Source organism: Podarcis erhardii (genome assembly GCF_964252035.2).
Source record: "Podarcis erhardii genome assembly, chromosome: 9".
In the NCBI taxonomy this organism is placed as follows: domain Eukaryota; kingdom Metazoa; phylum Chordata; class Lepidosauria; order Squamata; family Lacertidae; genus Podarcis; species Podarcis erhardii.
The window spans coordinates 62,379,855-62,399,408 of record NC_138512.1 but is presented as its reverse complement, the minus strand read 5'-3'; the positions used below and the strand labels follow the sequence as shown (position 1 = coordinate 62,399,408).

Genomic DNA, 19,554 nt, shown 5'->3' with positions numbered 1-19,554 from the left:
TTTGCAGCACCCTCTGGTGTCACATTTTAATAATCCACTATGAGCATTAAAAGCTGGATGTCATGTGTCCATCAACGTTAAGAAAACCATTTCTTAACCCTTCCTTAACGTTAAAAACCAGGAATATAGATCTGCCCTAGCCAAATGTCCTGAAAGTTGTGACTGTTAGCAATGTCATTAATTGTAATCTCTTTCAGTCTTGCTTAGCAGTAGTAGAATTTTGATCTGTCTTTAAATCCAGGTGTTTCCACATCAACAGATTGTGTATCAAGCTACAAAACGAGCAAGTGGCCTACAGATGTGGGCAGAATATGGCATTACATTATGAAAAAAACAAGTTTTCGTTTTTCTCAACTTGAGTTACAAATTCAGCATCCAGAACATTAAGCAAAATACTTATTATAAATGCACCATGAAAAGCTCTTAGCAAAACTGAAGAGCAAGTGATTCTGACACTGTGTGAATTCTCTTTATAGCTTTGGACCTTTTTGATCCTGGGCAAACTTCCAGATCTTTCCTCTGTTTCTAAACTGGATGGGTGCTGACCTTTAAAGCCCTTAACAGCCTCGGTCCTATAGACCTGAAGGAGTGTCTCCACCCCCATCATTCAGCCCAGACACTGAGATCCAGCACCGAGGGCTTTCTGGCGGTTCCCTCATTGCAAGAAGTGAGGTTACAGGGAACCAGACAGAGGGCCTTCTCGGTAGTAGTGCCTGCCCTGTGGAACGCCCTCCCATCAGATGTCAAGGAAATAAGCAGCTATCCTATTTTTAAAAGACATCTGAAGGCAGCCCTGTTTAGGGAAGTTTTTAATATTTAATGCTGTATTGTTTTTAACAATCGATTGGGAGCCGCCCACAGTGGCTGGGGAAACTCAGCCAGATGGGCGGGGTATAAATAATAAAGTATTATTATTATTATTATTATTATTATTATTATTATTATTATTATAACTTTGCTTGATTCTCAGCCTGATCCTAAACATGTTTTAACTCGGCAATAGGTCTCGCTGATTTGAGTGGCAGAGGCTTCCAAGTAAACACGTTTAGAAGCAAACACTAAGAAACTGAACAGTTTTGATTGATTTTTTCCCCCTGCTTCTGGCCCCCTTGATGATCTTTGATTCACCTTGATTCTGTGGAAAATACATGTTCAAGCCTTCAGACATTCCTGCTGCTATACAGTGACTCTTCCTGAGCAGTGCGTTGCTTATATTTCCGATTCCTGTGAAGTTCTCTCTGCAGCAGGGCGTACCCTGACTCACATCAAAGGGACCAAGTCCAACAAAAGAGAAAAGAAACTCAAGTAGGCTTGAACATACAAAGAGAGCTGGTAATAGAAGAGAAAAGAGCCAGGCAGTGTTGAATACCAAATGAATTCAGCCAACCCCAGGAGTTCCTCAACACTTACATTTATCTTATTCTCAGAGAGGCAGAGCTAAACGCAACCCCACAACGAGCCACCTACTGCCTTTGACATTGACTCTCTGCATGCATGTGTAGTTGCAAAGGGTATGTGTTGCAAAGGACACGGACAGTGTCAGGATTTTCAATAGATGACTGGATTTACTCCAGTAAGAGATGCTTATAAGAGTAGTCAGTGGGATGAATAAAAGATAAAGAAAACAAGTCTATGTAAGTCAGTTAAGTCTTGAGTATTTGGATTTAAGGGATTTTTTAATTTTATTTTTACTTCCTCTCATTGAAGTCAGTGGAACTGACCGTGCAAACCTACAGGCACTAAAAAAAAAACAAAAACCTACAAGGCTCAAATCACTTACTTTATATTCATGTTGAAAACAAAATAATTCCCTTTAGGATCACAGACTGGCACCCTGCTGTTAATCCTATCTACGTGATAGGATTAACAGCAGAAAGTGTTTGTTTCAGTTAACCTTACTTCTAACTGGCTTGTGGATAACAGTACAGTTCCATTATTCCTCCTTCAAAAGCAGAGCAACCACATCCAGAGTATGAGGTTTCAGGTTTGCAGTCAGCATTATTTAACATGTTACACACAAAACAAATGTTTGATTTTAGATTTTCTTTTGTGGCACAGTACAGAATAACAGCTTAGTGCTTTCAAAATGAGGATTTTCTTAGTGTTACTTTTTTATTTAAATAAAATATCTTCATGGTCAATAGGATGCACTTGGGTAGATTAAACCCTGCACTCATTTAATACCAATATATGTAAGTTTATATAATCAGAGAACAGAATTGTAGAGTTGGAAGGGACCACAAGAGTCCCCTAGTCTAACCTACTGCAATGCATGAGTTTATTTTTGTGGGAATGTTCAGGAATGCAGGAGAGGATATATTGTTTGATTATATCCTTTCCAACTTGTGTTAACAAGTTCTACAATTTAGCAGAGTAACATTCCCCTATTTTAAACTTGCACAGCGGATACGTTTGCTCAGGCTCTCTAAAGCCTCTAAAATAAGTTACCTGGTATTTTCCCCTTTAGTCCCTCATGAAAAAAATAGACACGACACAGAAGAAGAGAAGAGTTTGGATTTTATATCTCGCTTTATCACTACCCAAAGGAGTCTAAAAGCGGCTAACATTCTCCTTTCCCTTCCTCCCCCACAACAAACACTCTGTGAGGTGAGTGGGGCTGAGAGACTTCAGAGAAGTGTGACTAGCCCAAGCAACTGCATGTGGAGGAGCGGAGACACGAACCCAGTTCACCAGATTATGAGTCTACCACTCTTAACCACTACACCACACTGGCTCTTCTATAAAAGTATAAAAAGAGTTTACTCACTCACATTCTGTTCACAGATGGATCCCAGAAGTCAGGCTTAAGTTACAAAAGTAATATACCTGGAAACTAAGCAGATGTTGCTTCTTCGACAAATGTAGTCAGAGACAGAGAGATGGCGGCCAGTCCTATGCTTTTGTTACCTGCACAGGTGAGGCCACACCCACCTCTGGTTACATGTAGAGGAAGTCTGTCCCCGTTTAGGAGGAAACAGGAACTTATGACTGGCTAGTCCAGACATCCCCTTTTTATGTCCACTCTAGGGATGTTGTACTTGACTGGTCTGTGTTTCAAAAAAGTGCCACCCAGCAGCTGCATGTGGAGGAGCAAAGAATTGAACCCGGTCCACCAGATTACGAGTCTACCGCTCTTAACCACTACACCACACTGGAGGAATAGTGGAGACCACCTCCCCAGCCTGATCCTTCCAGAGAAGAAGGCAGTTCAGAATTACAACAGGGGTTTGAGGGAGGTCACAGCTCAGACGCAGATGAGGGGAAAAGCTGGGAAATAATGGGAGGGGGGAGGAAGAGGAAGGATCAGGAGGGCAACAGCTGGTGGACACAGTGTCTTAGAAAGCATTCCCTTCTCCCATAACCCAGTGAGCCTTGAAAGTAGTACAGCAAAGGGCTCAGAAGCAAAGGGCCCTCAGAGCCACTCATAGGGGAGATGATAGCAATGACAAATGAGGAAGTGGGAGGAAAAGGGGGTGGAGAGTCAGTCAGGACAATGCCACTCCAAGAGGCTGCGTTCCAAGCCTCTCTCTGTAAATATTGAATAAAAAGCAGGTGGTAAGAACTTTTCCTTGTCTTATACGTTCCTGGCAACCCGCCATGGGAGTTGCTTCCACTGCGGCCTGACACAGCCTGAGAATGATTTCTTTGTGAAGAAAGAAGCATAGAAGAGGGGAAATAGATCCTAGTCTGCCTAAGTATCCTTGGATATCATAATCATTATAGAAGGTTATGCAACCTTGTCTCTAACAGCTTCTAGAGACAAGCTGCACACTGATGGTAAATTTACTCCGCTGAAATAGGTATTTGCAATCTTACACAAGTAAGAAGAGGAAGGATGAATAATAAATAAAATATCCTCTCCTACTCATCTAAATCCATCTGACAAAAAGTACATAAGAATTGCCTTGCCGGGCTCAAGCTGACTGTACCATTAAGTACATTTGTTGTTGTTGTTTAGTCGTTTAGTCATATCCGATTCTTCGTGACCCCATGGACCAGAGCACGCCAGGCACTCCTGTCTTCCTCTGCCTCCCCCAGTTTGGTCAAACTCATGCTGGTAGCTTCGAGAACACTATCCAACCATCTCATCTTCTGTCGTCCCCTTCTCCTTGTACCCTCAATCTTCCCCAACATCATAGTACATAGAATCATAGAATTGTACAGTTGGAAGGTACCACAAGGGTCATCTAATCCAACCCCCGGCAATGCAGGAATCTTACTGCCCAACAATTAAGGATCTCATGCTCTACTAACTGAGCTACCCCAGCTGCAGAATCACAAGTGAGCCCCTTCACCTTTTCCTCCAGCCTTCTTAGATACTGTTTCTAGATCGCTACAGAGGGACACTGTTTGACTAAAATTAGAGGGAGTCAGAGGATGGAGCTGCTGTTGCCCCATGATTTGATCACTGCCTCTAGTCCATCATAACCAGATGGATCCATTTCCATTGGGGTTTTGGCCTGGTTTTGGCACAGAAACTGCTTTGGTCGCCCTGTATGATGACCTCTGTCGAGAGAGAGCCAAAGGAAACATGTCCCTGTTAATTTGTCTCGCCCTCTCAGTGGCTTTCAATACCATCAGCCATGGTATCCTTCTGGAGCAATTCTCTGAACTATGGGTAGGCGGCACTGCTTTGTGGTGATTCCAGTCTTACTTGGATGGCCGTTCCCAGACGGTGTTACTTGGGGAATGCTTTTCAGTCCCGTGGAACCTTCAATGTAGGGTTCCACAGGGCTCAATCCTATCCCCTACGTTGTTTAACATCTACATAAAAATGCTAGGTGGGGTTATCCAGAGGTTTGGAGTACATTGTCAGCAGTATGCTGATGACACTCAGCTCTGTTTCTCCTTTACATCTGCAGGTGAGGCAGTGGAAGTGCTGGACCAGTGTCTTGCCTCTACAGTGGTACCTCAGGTTACAGACACTTCAGGTTACAGGCGCTTCAGGTTGCAGACTCCGCTAACCTCAGGTTAAGAACTTTGCTTCAGGATGAGAACAGAAATTGCGCAGCAGCGGTGCAGCGGCAGCGGGAGGTGCCATTAGCTAAAGTGGTACCTCAGGTTAAGAACAGTTTCAGGTTAAGAACGGACCTCTAGAATGAATTAAGTTCTTAACCGGAGGTACCACTGTATAATGGACTGGATGAAAGCCAACAAACTGAAGATCAACCCAGATAGGACTGAGGGCGAGGTACTGTTAGTGGATGGTTCCATAGACCAGATGAGTGGGAAATCATATGCGTTTGATGGGATTACACTTCCACTGGAGGAGCAGGTTTGTAGCTTGGGGGTACTCCTGAATCCTTTGCTGTTGTTCGAGGCTCAGGTGGCCTCAGTGGCACAGAGTGCCTTCTGTCAGCTTCAGCTGGTGGCCCAGCTACACTCCTATCTGGACAACTACTGTTGTCTATGGTCTTGTAACCTCAAGGTTAGATTACTGCAATGTGTTATACGTAGGGCTGCCTCTGAAGATGGTTCACCAGAGCAACATATTACACCGATCCTGGTCCAACTGCACTGGCTACCAATTAGTTTCCAGGCCCAATTCAAAGTGCTGGGGTTTTTTTTGTTTGTTTTTTTTAATTATTATTTTTATTGCATTTTAACATACATACATACCACAAACATACAAGTTACAAAATACATAACCAAAAAGGTAAGAAAAAAAAAAGAAAGAAAGAGAGAAAGAAAATTAAAGTTAAGAACGAAAAAACAAAACATAAAGTACATAAAACATAGACAACTCAACTTACATTGGCTTAACAGTAACACTGATTGACTTCCCTTTATTTCGATTTCGGAAAAAGTTATCTTATTTATCTATCTATCTGCAGTATCTTTTCATAAAAAAGAAAATTTTTCGTAGTAAGCGAAAGTGCTGGTTTTGACCTATAAAGTCCTAAACGGCTCAGGACTGCAATACCTCAAGGACTGCCTCTTTCCATATGAACCTACTTAGCTCCTGAGATCACCTTCTGAGGCCCTCCTTCGTGTGCCTCCTCCTCAAGAGGCCCAAAGGGTGGCAACACAAGAACGGGCCTTCTCTGCAGTGGCTCCCCATCTGTGGAATGGTCTCCCCAGGGAAGTTCGCCTGGCACCTTCATTTATACACCTTTAGGTGCCAGGTAAAAACGTTCCTTTTTAACCAGGCCTTTGATTTGATTGACATCCTATGACCTTTTAAAATGTGGTTCTTTGGGGGGGGGGAGTTATTGGGTTGTTGATTTTATTTTGATTATATATATTGTGGTTTTAGATGTTGATCTTGTTTTGTGAACCACCCTGAGACCTCCGGGTATAGGGTGGCATACAAAACAAACAAACAAACAAATAAATAAATAAATAAATAAAGGTGTCACTGAAGTCCATTATTAGAATCATAGAATCATAGAATCATAGAGTTGGAAGAGACCACAAGGGCCATCGAGTCCAACCCCCTGCCAAGCAGGAAACACCATCAGAGCACTCCTGACATATGGTTGTCAAGCCTCTGCTTAAAGACCTCCAAAGAAGGAGACTCCACCACACTCCTTGGCAGCAAATTCCACTGTCGAACAGCTCTTACTGTCAGGAAGTTCCTCCTAATGTTTAGGTGGAATCTTTTTTCTTGTAGTTTGGAACCATTGCTCCGTGTCCGCTTCTCTGGAGCAGCAGAAAACAACCTTTCTCCCTCCTCTATGTGACATCCTTTTATATATTTGAACATGGCTATCATATCACCCCTTAACCTCCTCTTCTCCAGGCTAAACATGCCCAGCTCCTTTAGCCGTTCCTCATAAGGCATCGTTTCCAGGCCTTTGACCATTTTGGTGGCCCTCCTCTGGACACGTTCCAGTTTGTCAGTGTCCTTCTTGAACTGTGGTGCCCAGAACTGGACACAGTACTCCAGGTGAGGTCTGACCAGAGCAGAATACAGTGGCACTATTACTTCCCTTGATCTAGATGCTATACTCCTATTGATGCAGCCCAGAATTGCATTGGCTTTTTTAGCTGCCGCGTCACACTGTTGGCTCATGTCAAGTTTGTGGTCAACCAAGACTCCTAGATCCTTTTCACATGTACTGCTCTCAAGCCAGGTGTCACCCATCTTGTATTTGTGCCTCTCATTTTTTTTGCCCAAGTGCAATACTTTACATTTCTCCCTGTTAAAATTCATCTTGTTTGTTTTGGCCCAGTTCTCTAATCTGTCAAGGTCGTTTTGAAGTGTGATCCTGTCCTCTGGGGTGTTAGCCACCCCTCCCAGTTTGGTGTCATCTGCAAATTTGATCAGGATGCCCTTGAGTCCATCATCCAAGTCGTTGATAAAGATGTTGAATAAGACCGGGCCCAAGACAGAAGCACCCCACTAGTCACTCTTCTCCAGGATGAAGAGGAACCATTGATGAGCACCCTTTGAGATATTATGTTTGCTGACTGGGAGCAGTTATGGACCACAGGTATTAAATTCACGGCATGTAGTGCCTTAAAAGAGAATATAATGAAAATGATCTATAGATGGTACATGACCCCAGTCAAGCTTGCAAAGATATATCATTTGCCCAATAACAACTGTTGGAAGTGTAATGAATGCGAAGGAACTTTTTATCATCTTTGGTGGACCTGCCCAAAGATTAAGGCCTACTGGGAAATGATCTATAATGAAATTAAGAAAATCCTTAAGTGGACATTTGTAAAGAAACCGGAGGCTTTTCTCTTGGGCATGGTAGGCCAAATGATTCCAAAGAAAGATAGAACATTTTTTATGTATGCAACAACAGCAGCAAGAATTCTCTTGGCAAAGTATTGGAAGACTAAAGATCTACCTACTCTGGAAGAATGGCAGACCAAGGTGACTGAATTTATGGGACTGGCAGAGATGACCGGCAGAATTCGTGACCAGAGGAGAGAGACAGTGGAAGAGGACTGGGAAAAATTTAAAATTTATCTTAAAAACTGTTGTAAAATTTCGGAATGTTAAGATGTCAAGGGATATGATATAAAGAATTACAGCTGTAAAAATTTAAGATTAAGAAAATTTTTAAAGAGAATTAAATATAAAAATGGATGAAGGATTGCTAAAAAATTTTAAAACAAGGATGCAGTGAAGGGGAGGTATGGGGAAGTCGTGTTATGTTTGTTTGTTTTTTGTTTGTGTTGTAAAATTAATAAAAATTATTAAAAAAAAAAAAAAAAGATGAGCACCCTTTGGGTTCGGTCAGTCAGCCAGTTACAAATCCACTGAGTGATAGCATAGTCAAGTCCGCATTTTACCAGCTTCTTTACAAGAATATCATGGGGCACCTTGTCAAATGCCTTGCTGAAATCAAGGTAGACTACATCCACTGCGTTCCCTTCATCTACCAGGCTTGTAATTCTGTCAAAAAACGAGATCAGGTTAGTCTGACATGACTTATTTTTCAGAAATCCATGCTGACTATTGGTGATCACAGCATTCCTTTCTAGGTGCTCACAGACTGTTTGCTTAATGATCTGCTCCAGAATCTTCCCTGGTATTGATGTCAGACTGACTGGGCGGTAATTATTTGGGTCCTCTCTTTTCCCCTTTTTGAAAATAGGGACAACATTTGCCCTCCTCCAGTCTGCCGGGACTTCGCCTGTTCTCCAGGAATTCTCAAAGATGACTGCCAGTGGTTCTGAGATCACATCTGCCAGTTCTTTTAATACTCTTGGATGCAGTTCATCTGGCCCTGGAGACTTGAATACATCTAAACTAGCCAAGTATTCTTGTACTATCTCCTTAGTTATTCTGGGCTGTGTTTCCTCTGCTGAATCATTTGCTCCAAATTCTTCAGGTCGGGCATTGTTTTCTTTATCGGAGAAGACTGAGGCAAAGAAGGCATTGAGGAGTTCAGCCCTTTCTGTATCCCCTGTTTGCATTTCACCATCTTCTCCTCTGAGCGACCCCACTGTTTCTTTGTTCTTCCTTTTGCTACGAACATACCCATAAAAGCCTTTTTTGTTGCTTTTAACCTCTCTAGCAAGCCTGAGTTCATTCTGTGCTTTAGCTTTTCTGACTTTGTGTCTACACGTGCTGGCTATTTGTTTGAATTCCTCTTTGGTGGTTTCCCCCCTTTTCCATTTTTTGTACACATCCTTTTTTAATCTTAACTCAGTTAAAAGTTCTTTAGATAGCCACCCTGGCTTCTTTAGGCACCTCCCATGTTTCCGTCTCATTGGTATTGCCTGAAGTTGTGCTTTTACTATCTCCCTCTTAACAAACTCCCAGCCATCATGAACTCCCTTTCCTTTTAGTATTACTGTCCATGGGATCTCACCCAGCACTTCCCTAAGTTTTATGAAGTCGGCTTTCTTAAAGTCAAGAAATTGAGTCCTAGTATGCTTGGCTGTTCCTTTCCGCTGTATAGTAAACTTCAGAAGAACATGATCACTCGCGCCTAATGATCCTTCCACTTCTACCCCACTAACCAGGTCATCAACATTGGTTAGGACCAGATCTAAAATGGCTGTTCCTCTTGTTGCTTCTCCCACTTTCTGGACAATGAAGTTGTCTGCAAGGCCATTACTTGGTTCAAAATGAATCTCTGCAGCTGTGTATTCTGCAGGTGTATTCCAAACTGAGTACCATTTACCCAATAAATCATTTTCCAAATTTGAATATAAAATAGAATCCCAGTCATGCTCTGTTAGTATCCATTAGGCTGGGCACCGAATGAAAGAAGTGCAAAGAGTTCTCTAATGGTAAACCCCTTATTTTCACTTAAATTCCCATGGATTGCTGTTAGTTAAATAACTAGACTGCTCAACCATGCAATCTTTCATTTGGCGAGTATCTCTTATATTTGAGCCAGTGCTCATGTTCTTGGCAAATACCTCATGTGATTGTTTGGTCCCATTCCCTTCTAAAATTCTCTCTTTTTGCTGGTTGTATAGTGGCTCCATGCCAGAGCTAATGCTGGGAACTGTAGGGGCAATACAATATGGGGGGGGGCACTATCTGCATCCATGTGCCAATATTAAGAACCAGCAGAAAACTTGTGTGAAATGATTGAGGGGTTTTTTCCTGAACTCTCACCAAGAAAGCTTGTAATTACCAAGCCAATTCTAAATCAAGCCAAGGTAAATTCACCTATCACTGGTTCAGCATTCCTAAGCAGCCAACAGAGATGTTGCTAGGTCCTTAAAAAGAACTCAGGGCACTGAACCATGACGCAAGATTGCAGGTACTATTTATATGTACTCAAATCTATGCTGATTTTCAGAAGGAAAGCCATCATCTTGTAAGCAAAGTAAAAACATTTTAAAGGGTTTTTAAGGGGGGGGGGCAGAAGATCCAGGACCCAGAGTAAAAGAGAGCATTCTATAAGAGCAGGAAGGAAAAGAAGGGTTAACAGATGAGTTCAAAATAAGCACTATTGCAAATACATTATCTGGTAGTAAATACAGAAGTAATGTCTTCCCTGTGTTAATAATTATGTAAACGTAGCCCTCAGGTCTGTGAACTTCTGAAATGAGAATTGTGAACTATTGCACTGAGGCTTCCATCAAACATTAGGCCTGTGTCCCGTGTCCTGTGCTTCAGGAAGTTGTAGCTAGACAATATCACTCTCAGCTACTGTACAGTGGTGCCTCGGGTTACATACGCTTCAGGTTACAGACTCTACTAACCCAGAAATAGTACCTCGGGTTAAGAACTTTGCTTCAGGATGAGAACAAAAATTGTGCTCTGGAGGCACGGCAGCAACGGGAGGCCCCATTAGCTAAAGTGGTGCTTCAGGTTAGGAACAGTTTCAGGTTAAAAACGGACCTCTGGAACGAATTAAGTACTTAACCCGAGGTACCACTGTACTGGTATAGCATTTCTCTGGAATGTGAAACACAGAGCAGTCAAATACAACATTCCTAGAGTGGACATGTTTGTTTTGTTTTTTTAAAATAATATTTATTAAATTTTGTTTGACAATAAATATATATAAAAACATATCAATTTCAGATATCATCATTTCATAAACATCCTTGGACTTCCTCACGCCTCTTATTCCTACTCTCTATACCCGTAAGTTTTACCAGCAAATTATTAACTTAATTTAGTTTACCTAATTAAAATTTCCCAATATTCAAATCTCAAATTTAATCTTTTAAATTTCTTTTGTCAAAGGTTAATTATAGAATACCATTTATCCACAATTTATCTTATTTTTCAATTACATTGACTTTTGTACATAAAAATTATTAATTTGTTAGAGCCATGATGTTACAGATCTTACATTTTTCTTAACATTCATACAGTTTACAATACTTTTGCAGATAGTCTTTAAACTTCTTCCAGTTCTCCTCCTCCAATTCTTCTCCCTGGTTTCGGATTCTGCCAGTCATCTCATCCAGTTCCATATAGTCCATCAGTTGCATCTGCCATTCTTCCAGTGTGGGCAAGTCTTGAGTTTTCCAGCCTTTAGCAATGAGTATCCTTGCTGCTATTGTAGCATACATAAAAAAGGTTCAGTCCTTCTTTTGCACACTCTGGCCGACAATGCCGAGGAGGAAGGCCTCTGGTTTCTTAAGAAAGGTATACTTAAGTACCTTTTTCAGCTCGTTATATATCATTTCCCAGAAAGCCTTCACTCTAGGGCACGTCCACCAGAGGTGAAAGAATGTTCCTTCAGCCTCTTTACACTTCCAACATTTATTATCAGGCAAATGATATATCTTTGCAAGCTTGACTGGGGTCATGTACCACCTGTATATCATTTTCATAATGTTTTCTTTCAAAATATTACATGCCGTAAATTTCATACCGGTGGTCCATAACTTTTCCCAGTCAGCAAACATGATGTTGTACCCTATGTCCTGTGCCCATTTTATCATAGCTGATTTGACCGTTTCATCCTGTGTATTCCATTTTAGCAGCAAGTTATACATTCTTGAAAGTATCTTAGAGCTGGGTTCTAGCAGTTCTGTTTCTAACTTTGATTTTCCCACCTGAAATCCTGTCTTTTTGCCTAGAGTGGACATGTTTGGACCAGCCAGTCGGAACTTCCTGTTTCCTCCTAGGCTAGGACAAACTTTCTCTTCCCACAATTTACAATCTTAGCATGCTGTTAGGCACTTCACAATCTTGGGGTGGATTTGAAATCAACTCCAGGAGGTACCATAGAAGATGAATGCAGGACCATGGATCCAAGCATTCTCCCATCCTCACTTCTGCTGGAGTTGAGAGGCCCTCTATTGAAGTAATCACAAGACAAGTTGGAAAATTGTTCAAATGGTGGATAGCTGGAACTTCTTCAGAGGGCTGCAACCAGTCTACCCTACAAGCCTTATGTTGTGCAGACCCGACCTTGCATGTGCTAATTGCTGGTATTCTTGTAAGCAATGCTGACATGCATGGGCCTTCTGATATATCAAGATAATTAAGCAGGAGTGCATCCTAGTGTAATGAAAAGCCAGTGCTCCACTCTCCTGAACTACTCATTTCTGCCAAGGACTATAATCTCCTAAGAGGAAAACAAATAGCTACTGCATTTGTGTATGTTTCCCTGTGCCAGACATACAAAGGTTTTTTTATCCTGTCTGGGGGGGAAACCCTAGAGGGTACTTTGGTTCAAACCTTTTGACTCACCTTGATGGCTCAGTTGACAGAGGCTGATAGGTGCATGAGATGGGTTGCAGGTATTACCTCAAGCAGGGTTTACTCCCTCAGGTGGTTGGATCCTGACACTCTCTCCCCAACTCACCCCTCTTGGAAGATAATAATTAAAAAATAGCATTGATTTGGGGAATGAAGACATCTCCACTGACCCAGAGCACACCCACAGAGCCAAAATACTACCGCAGTACTACAAATTATCTAAACTCCCAAATGCCGGAGATGTTAATACTACTGATTTCGACGGGATCTTTATAAGTTTAGAATCCGTTCGTGTACATCCCTCTTGTTCGATGTCCCCTTGAGGGAGCACCCTGGGTTATGCTGATGCTTAGCAGACCTATAAAGTACAAGCATTCAGAGCTGTAGACACTCGGCAGTGTTCCGTGTGGGCCAACAGTGCACCATAAACCTCTGCGCGTTTACTGAGAAGTAAGCCCCACTGTAACCAATTGCGCTTTCTAAGCGCGCGCAAAATGCCTTGGTGACCCCGCGCAGAGGCGAGCCAGGAGCGACCTTCTTCTATCTATGTGTGGGCTGAGCTTCAGGGCCATCTCGACCTCGGTTTCCTCTCTCGATTTGCGCGTCTAGCGAGCTCCGCCGCTTGCCCAAGCCAGCTGGCCGCCGAGATGCCCAGAGAGCTCGATTTAGTCCCCGGGGGGCGCTCAGTTTCCCGCACGCGCCTCGGCTCCGTCCTGCAAAGCGCAGCCTTTCCCGAGGGCGCACCAATCGCGCGCTGCCCGGCCAAGAAGCCGCCACCAGCTGCCTCCGAGCCGCAGGCTTCTTTCTGGCAAAGCCGACTCTGCGCTTGCGAGGAAGTTTTTCCTCGCACCTTCAGAGGCTGGACCAATCCGGCGCCAAAAGAAAAAACCCAACAGGATCTACCCATGACTTTGGGGTGTAAATCCTCTCAAAGAAAGGGCGTCTCGAGTTGAACGTGACTCGCCCACCTTTCTTGACTGCAATTCCAATGCCTTTGAAGGGGGTTTCGAGGGGTAGTCCCCCCTTCCCTGGAAGGCAATGGGAGAAGCGCCGCTTCAATGGCGTTGCAAAACCAAACGCAGCTCGTAGTTTCAGAGAGCTCTGAGGTCCAGGGTCCCCAGCAGGCGTCCAAAAACCACGTCCCAGCCAGTTTAGGCGACCCAAGAAATCTGCGCTCGCACGGACCCCTTTCTAGGCACGCGCCCTCCCGCTTGCCTTCCCTTCCTCACAAGTTGGCACACTTTTACCTCACACACACTCCCGGGGTGCCGCGTGACTGCAGGTATATGTAACTCCTGCTCAGCCATTCCCTCAGTTTCTCCTTCACACGCGCACAAGCGATACCCTGCCTGCTATAAAAACGCGCGCCTTATTATTGGCGGGACAGCAACTGTTACTTAGAGACACTCAGGTATTCCATCCTTTGTATATCAACTTTTTGTTTCCTTCTGTCTCTCCGTCCTCCTCCTCCTACTCCCTTGCCCGCGCCTTCTGTCCCGGCGCTGGCCAAAAGAAAGAAAGACAGAAAGACAGAAAGAAAGCCCAAACAAACACCCAACCTTCACGCTTTAGCCCATTGGCTGCCCGCACGCGACAAGCCCCGCGCGCTCCAATGGCTGAGCCGACACGCGACTGGCGCGAGGAGGGCGGGAGGTGGAGGGTGGGGCGCCGAGGAGGGGTGTGTGCGGGGAAGGAGGAGGTGGAGAGGGTGGGGGACCCCGGCGCGTGCCGCTTTTTAAAGGGGGCGCAGCGCCCTCCGCAACCGGAGAAGCCTAGTTGTTGGCGGGCCGTGTGTCTGTATATGTGTGCTTTATTATTACTATTATTATTTTCCTCCCTCCTCCCTTATGTATGAGCGCGCGTCGCAGGGTTAGACAGGGCTCCTGAAGCACTTGCTGTTCGTCCCGGGCTGAGGGGGAGAGCGCAAAGGGCGCGTGCAGCAGGTCAGACGGCGCCGACTTCTCGCGCTGAGGTAACCCTCGCAGACACTATGAGCCACCTGCGCGCCGTGGCTGCGCCCAGCGAGTGGGGCGAAGGCGGCAGGGATTTGGGCTCCCAGCAGCAGCCATTGGAAGACAGCCTTCTGCTGGGACAAGAGGCGACGGCGGCAAGTCGCGGCTTCTCCTCAGCCTGGCTGGGCATCTGCTGCCCAGGCCGGGTCACCTCGTCGCCCAGGTACCTGCTCTCAGGAGCAGCTGAGGGGGACGATGAGGAAGAAGACGACGAGGAGGAGGACGAGGACGACGAGGAGCTTTTAGAGGCAGGCGCGGTCGAGCACTTGGGCGGCGGCAGCCGGAGCGGCGGGTCGGGGAAGCTGTGCGCGCTGCAGGAGCACCACCGCCGCCACCATCACCACCACCAGGCAGGCGGCACCCCTGGCGACGCGCAGGCGACGCGGCCCCGCGCGCCCTGCCCCGGCGGCGCCGGGGGTCTGCTGCGCCAGGGCCCTCAGGTGAGCGGCGTGCAGAAGCAGAGGCGCCTGGCGGCCAACGCCCGCGAGCGGCGGCGGATGCACGGGCTGAACCACGCCTTCGACCAGCTGCGCAATGTCATCCCCTCCTTCAACAACGACAAGAAGCTCTCCAAGTACGAGACGCTGCAGATGGCGCAGATCTACATCAGCGCGCTGGCCGAGCTGCTGCACAGCCCACCTCCAGCCGACGGCGCCCCCGCCAGCCAGACTTACGAGCGCGCGCCCTGCACCCCGCCTGTAGGGGGCGCTCTGCAGCAACAGCCAAGGTCCCAGGCCTCGGGACACTGCCGGACGCGTTTTCCCCAAGAGCAGCCGGCTGGGGGCGGGGCAGGAGGAGGAGGCTTCTCGGTGCAACTGGACCCGCTGCATTTCCCCTCGTTCACGGAGTTGGGGCAGAAAGCCCCCTCGCCGGCGCAGCTCCTGCCGCCGTCGGGCCAGCCCCAGCAGGAGCGGAGGAAACCCTCGCCGCCGGCCCATCGCAGCGATGGGGAGTTCTCGCCCCGATCCCATTACAGTGACTCTGACGAGGCCAGCTAGGCGCGCGTCAGTCGGGCAGGGAGGGATAGGTGAGATCGGCGGCTGCCAGTCAAGCCGACCCTGAGGCTGACCGGGGATGCGGGGGGAGGACTGCTTGTCAGACGGCTTGTGAAAGACGTTGCTGGCGTGAACAGGGCAGGATCCTGGGCATGTGGGGCAAACAGACGCGTGTCGCAGGCTCTGGCGGACTCACCTCGCCAGCCTTAGAAAGCTTTGGAAACCTGCGGGGGGAACTCTCCTTAACTTCTCTTTCTAGAAGTAGCCATTTACCCTGCGCAGGTCTAGAACGGTAGGGAAAGCTTTTGAACCATGATTTCTCTTGAACTCTATTCGTAAAGCACTGTGGTTGCTGTTCTCGCAAGCAAGCAAAGGGGGCTTTCTTCCAAGCAACTGTGCTTCCAATCTTAGCTTTTAAGCGATTTTCTAGAAGCCGATATTGGTACTGAATGTAAACTGGTTTGTTTTTCTAGTTTTAAAATTTGGCTTCCCCTTTCCTGCTGGAATCAGTTGCATATACTTCACCAGAGAGAGTAAAACAGATTCCGGAATGCAGATTCTGGGAGAATGGACAGTACCCATCCTAAATTAAGCACTGCTTTTGGGGACAGCTCCTTGAAGGTTCCTCGGATGTAAACTCCAAAGCGTTCACTTGGGATTGCTCCCTAGTAAGTTGCGGTCTCCAGATGACCATCACGTCACCTAGAAATAGTACCTCGGGTTACGAACTTTGCTTCAGGATGAGAACAGAAATCGCGCGGTGGCAGCAGGAGGCCCCATTCAGGTTAAGAACGGACCTCCAGAACGATTAAGTTCTTAACCCGAGGTTCCACTGTACCTGGAAGTAAAGCCCGTTGACCTCAACGACGCTTACTTCCAAGTAGACATAGTCTGTAACGTTACAGCAACTTGCCTGAGAGTAACCCAAAATGAACTCAGCGGGGCTTATTTCTCAGTAGTAATGCAGAGGAATGAGCTGTCCCATTTGAAAGCCTAACCATCGTTTCTTGGAAGTATATTAACTGAGATCAACTGAACAATTCCAGGTAAATGCATTTAGGGCGGGAGCTGCGAGAACTCAGTCCTTTGACGTTTGGATATAGATCTCATTCAGCTTCATTCTAAGCACAATTGCTCGGAAGTACATGTTAATTGTTCTTTTTAATACTGCCACGAAGTGTGCTTGTGACTCTCATTACCATCAACAAGGCTCCATTCAGTTTCATTGCAACCCTTCATCTGAACTAGACGGCAAATTAGCCTTTCGCTTTGAAGTGACTTCAGCTGATAGAATTGGGCAGAGTTTCGAGGTTGTAGTCCTCGCTGCATACGTCCCACAAGTTTCCCTGGGGAGCCTGAAGATTGTGGCTATACTAGTGGTCTGAGTTTGGTTGTCGGTTCTTTTGGGTCCACCGACTTGGTGTGCGCTCCTCCGCCTTCCCAAACGCAGGGCTGTTTTGTCCTCGCTACATGTACTTGCAAGGAACCCCCCTTGATGTAAATCAATCTACTTCCGCGCTTAGTTACATAATAAGCAGTCCCCCAGCGCGTTCAGTGGGGCTCCTGTGCGCTCATGACTGCAGCCTTCCTTCCAATAGAGTTCGCTTAGGATCAATTCCACCGGAGCGAGGGGTCCCTAGGCGGACCTGCCTTCTAGCCATCCGCCCCGATGTCCCCGTCAGCCCAAGGGGTGTTTGGCTTTTGCTAGCGAAAAGGCAAGTGCCTTTCCTTGCAACCTGGCCGCTTGCAAAGCATCCCGAATACAGAGTCGCTGTACAAATTCTGAGCGCAAACGAGGAGGACCGGTGGAGAGGGCAGCGTTCGTGGGTATCCCTTTCTTTCCGGGCTGTAAATAGGGGGAGCGGTTTTTTGTTTGTATCCTGCTTAGCTTTTCCTCAACGTTCATCCAAACCGAATGTTGGCGTCTTCTGTATGTGGGATTTGGCGCAAGCACTTTATAAGCCGCCGGGAGTGGAGACTGAGAGACGCGGCTCCAAAAGAAAAGCGACTCACTGCCAATTGGATTAATATACCAATGTCGAACTCAGCCATGTCTCTAATCGTCATTATTAAACTCATTTGCAAACAGCATGGGGTGGGGGGAGGGGAACGCGGGAAACTACCATTTTTGTTTGTCGTGTCAAACATTTATGTCCATTTCATTTGCTTTTGTGATGTTTTAGCGACAGGTTGTTTATTTATTACTGGATGTTTGCTACTGCTTCTGTTTTATCTTTTTTTAAACCAAACGACTTTTTACACGATCCGTTTATTTTTTAACAAATTCAGCTGCCATTGTTTATGTAACTTTTTTTGAGAGAGAGAAAGAACAAATAAAAAAAAGTTTTAAAAGCAACAACTTTTGTTGAGGTGCGTCTTTACAGGAATCATGACTGGACCGGTATAACGTGGGGGTAAGTCTCTTGCTTCAGGGAATGATTTGCCCCTCCGCAGGATCCCTCCGTTTGTCAAATAATAAAGCGCGCCTGCACCTATGGTTCGCTATTAATAATAAGTAATGATAATACGAGGTCAGCGCAATTCCTCGCAAATGCCTCCGTCTGAAATACAGACATTCCAGGAACACGTTTATTAAGGGGTTTCTCACACCCTCTACTCCAGAAATGCCATTACACTGTACATTACAGAGTAATCGAGAAAGGGTAATATATTAGTTTCAGATCATATACTTTGTCCTAGGTTCGGCTCTTGGCATCTTCTGGTAAGGTGGGAATGCCCCCTGTTTGAGAGCCGCTGCCGGTTAGTGCAGACAATATTGAGCTACAATATCGAGCTAGACAGACCAATGGCCTGCTTGCTAGGTGAAAGTTCATTAAATTGAGAAGCTCCGTTTTGCAACCCTATTGTTCTATGACATCACAACAGGACTACTTCACAATTCACGCACCTGCTGAACGGGAGCAGTCGCGTTCAAACCGGTGATGACCTTAGTCCCAGTCATATTAATCCTCTATATCCCACTGGTTTCGCCCTCGCTGACTCTCACGATGCTCTTTTACTTTAACCTAGTAGAGTTATGTATATGCAGTGTAAGCAATTTGTGCACAGCTGAGTCCTATGCACATATACTCATAAGTTCCCCCTGAGTTCCCAAGTAGGTAGATGTAGAATTGAAGCCTTGCTTGCTTGGAAACAAATTCCACTGGGCTGATTCATTGGCCTGTTCAACACTTGGTTTCATCAGTCACTGAGCCTCAGCAGAACGCGTGAACCTTTTCCAATAGACGACTTACCAGCTGATGACCGGGCAGACGGGAGCTGCTCCTTTACTTCCAAGAAAAAAGTTTTTCGGACAACTGGGGTTATGTTTGGAGACGGGAATGCATTTGCTCGGGAAGGGGAGGGAAATGCGTGGATTCGAACTGCGCTTATTATGCCAGATGACTGGTTCTTGTTACATTCATAGCTAGCCTTTCCTCCGCTCCAGTAAGATCAAAGAAACTATACCGGGCTGGTTCTCTCTGCCCTGCTTCCCACATTTATCGAAATATGAATCGCAAAATAAATTGAACGCCCCGAACTATAAACACGTTGAGCGTCTTACGTCCCGATAGGAAGGTATGCTGAACGCCGGAATCCGGAGCAAAGTAATTTAAACTTTAGATATAGCCCGGGCTATACCCTTCCAGCGAACATTTTTCCAAGACCTGATTGGACTTAACTCTTCCGGCTACGCTATGGAAGAGGACTTGACAATGCAGCTCCCTGTCTAGCTAGCCTCAACCTTTGGGAAGCCAACAGAGGTGCAGCGTGGTCACCCCAGAACTTTACTAGTTGCCCGATCCCGCTTAGTCGAGACTGCTGTGGGAAGGCTTAACGCGAGCCTCACAAAGCAAGGCTAAGCCTCTTAACCAGATTCCAGCGCCAGAACTTCAGTTCTGAAGCATTCGAAATAATTATTAAGGCAGGAGCGCCTCTGAGGGTGTGCAGAGTACAGCCT

General features: G+C 45.8%; 1 protein-coding gene and 1 long non-coding RNA gene across 2 annotated transcripts in view; one reads left to right on the top strand and one right to left on the bottom strand.

Moving 5' to 3' along the window:
- The window catches only part of LOC309350485, a 737,064-nt gene extending 718,656 nt beyond the window's left edge, over window positions 1-18,408 (bottom strand). The window contains exons 1-2 of the long non-coding RNA XR_014160426.1: window positions 18,284-18,408; window positions 16,432-18,095 (exon numbers count right to left, since the gene is read on the bottom strand). This is a non-coding gene — a long non-coding RNA (uncharacterized lncRNA). The remainder of the gene's footprint in view (window positions 1-16,431; window positions 18,096-18,283) is intronic.
- On the top strand, window positions 14,372-16,351 carry ATOH1 (atonal bHLH transcription factor 1). Its single transcript, XM_081875161.1, has one exon. The coding sequence runs from the start codon at window positions 14,577-14,579 to the stop codon at window positions 15,594-15,596; it is 1,020 nt and encodes a 339-aa protein (XP_081731287.1). The 5' UTR covers window positions 14,372-14,576; the 3' UTR covers window positions 15,597-16,351.
- Window positions 18,409-19,554: the final 1,146 nt, after the last annotated feature.

Excerpts from the sequence above, each read along its gene's own strand:
- ATOH1 (XM_081875161.1), top strand. The coding sequence starts at position 14,577 with ATGAGCCACCTGCGCGCCGTGGCTGCGCCCAGCGAGTGGGGCGAAGGC.